General features: G+C 55.9%; 1 protein-coding gene across 1 annotated transcript in view; it reads left to right on the forward strand.

Annotated features, from left to right (window-relative positions):
• NCF1 (neutrophil cytosolic factor 1) overlaps nt 1-817 on the forward strand; it is a gene marked incomplete at both ends in the record, with an annotated part of 5,872 nt that overhangs the window by 1,744 nt on the left and 3,311 nt on the right. Inside the window, 1 exon segment of the mRNA XM_010281733.1 lies at nt 524-641. Within this exon segment, the coding sequence (XP_010280035.1) occupies nt 524-641 (118 nt within the window).

The following is an 817-nucleotide window of genomic DNA, read 5'->3' on the forward strand; positions in this document are numbered from 1 at the left end:
GCAAAGGACCTTAGCAAATGTGCAGCGTCTGAACTGAGGCGCAGGCTTTGCCTAGCACTTGGCTTCTGCGCTGTCCGTGTCGGCCTTCCGCATCGCCCCACCGTGACAGCGGGGCCTTATGGCGGGCCGCAGAGGGAGGGTCTTGCAGACTCATGCCGGTTGCTCTCCAGGCTTTGTCTTTGTGGTTTTCAAAACACTGCAACAGACTCTATTAGCACAGCACTTCCTTCTTCCTCATTTAATCACCCGAATTATAAACACGCTCTTCAGCAGAGATAGGTGTGCTTCCACTGCTTGCATTCACCAGCTTTCTCCCGGAAAGGTGCTGGAGGGGCTGGAAGAAGCCACAGGCACCAACAAGGCTGGGGGAAGTCTGAATCCAAACTTGGAGACCGGAAGCACCCTGGGTCTTGCCTAAAATGTAGGGTAGATGCTCTGGTGCCTCCTCTCCTCAGGTGGCTGGGGAGGCTGAGCCCCATCCTGGGGCGGTAGCACACAACCTGCTGTCCGATTTTTTGTGCAGGGGAGCAATACATTGTCCAGAAAAGCTACACAGCCGTGGAAGAGGATGAGCTGACCCTCAAGGAGGGTGATACCATCGAAGTCATCCACAAGCTGCTCGATGGCTGGTGGGTCATCAGGTGAGAGATGGCAAGAACAAGTCAGGCAAGCAGGGTCCGGGCAGAGGGAGGAGATGAACCAGCGGTTCTCCTCATCGGGGCTGTGAAAGCCACACACCATTTGGTGCCGCTGCCTGGCACTTCCTCTTGTGCGGCTGCTTTTAGTAGCCTGTGGCTTTGTCCGCCGTTTACCCCTT

The sequence above is a fragment of the Phaethon lepturus genome, unplaced genomic scaffold, assembly GCF_000687285.1.
Source record: "Phaethon lepturus isolate BGI_N335 unplaced genomic scaffold, ASM68728v1 scaffold52082, whole genome shotgun sequence".
Classification (NCBI taxonomy): Eukaryota; Metazoa; Chordata; class Aves; order Phaethontiformes; family Phaethontidae; genus Phaethon; species Phaethon lepturus.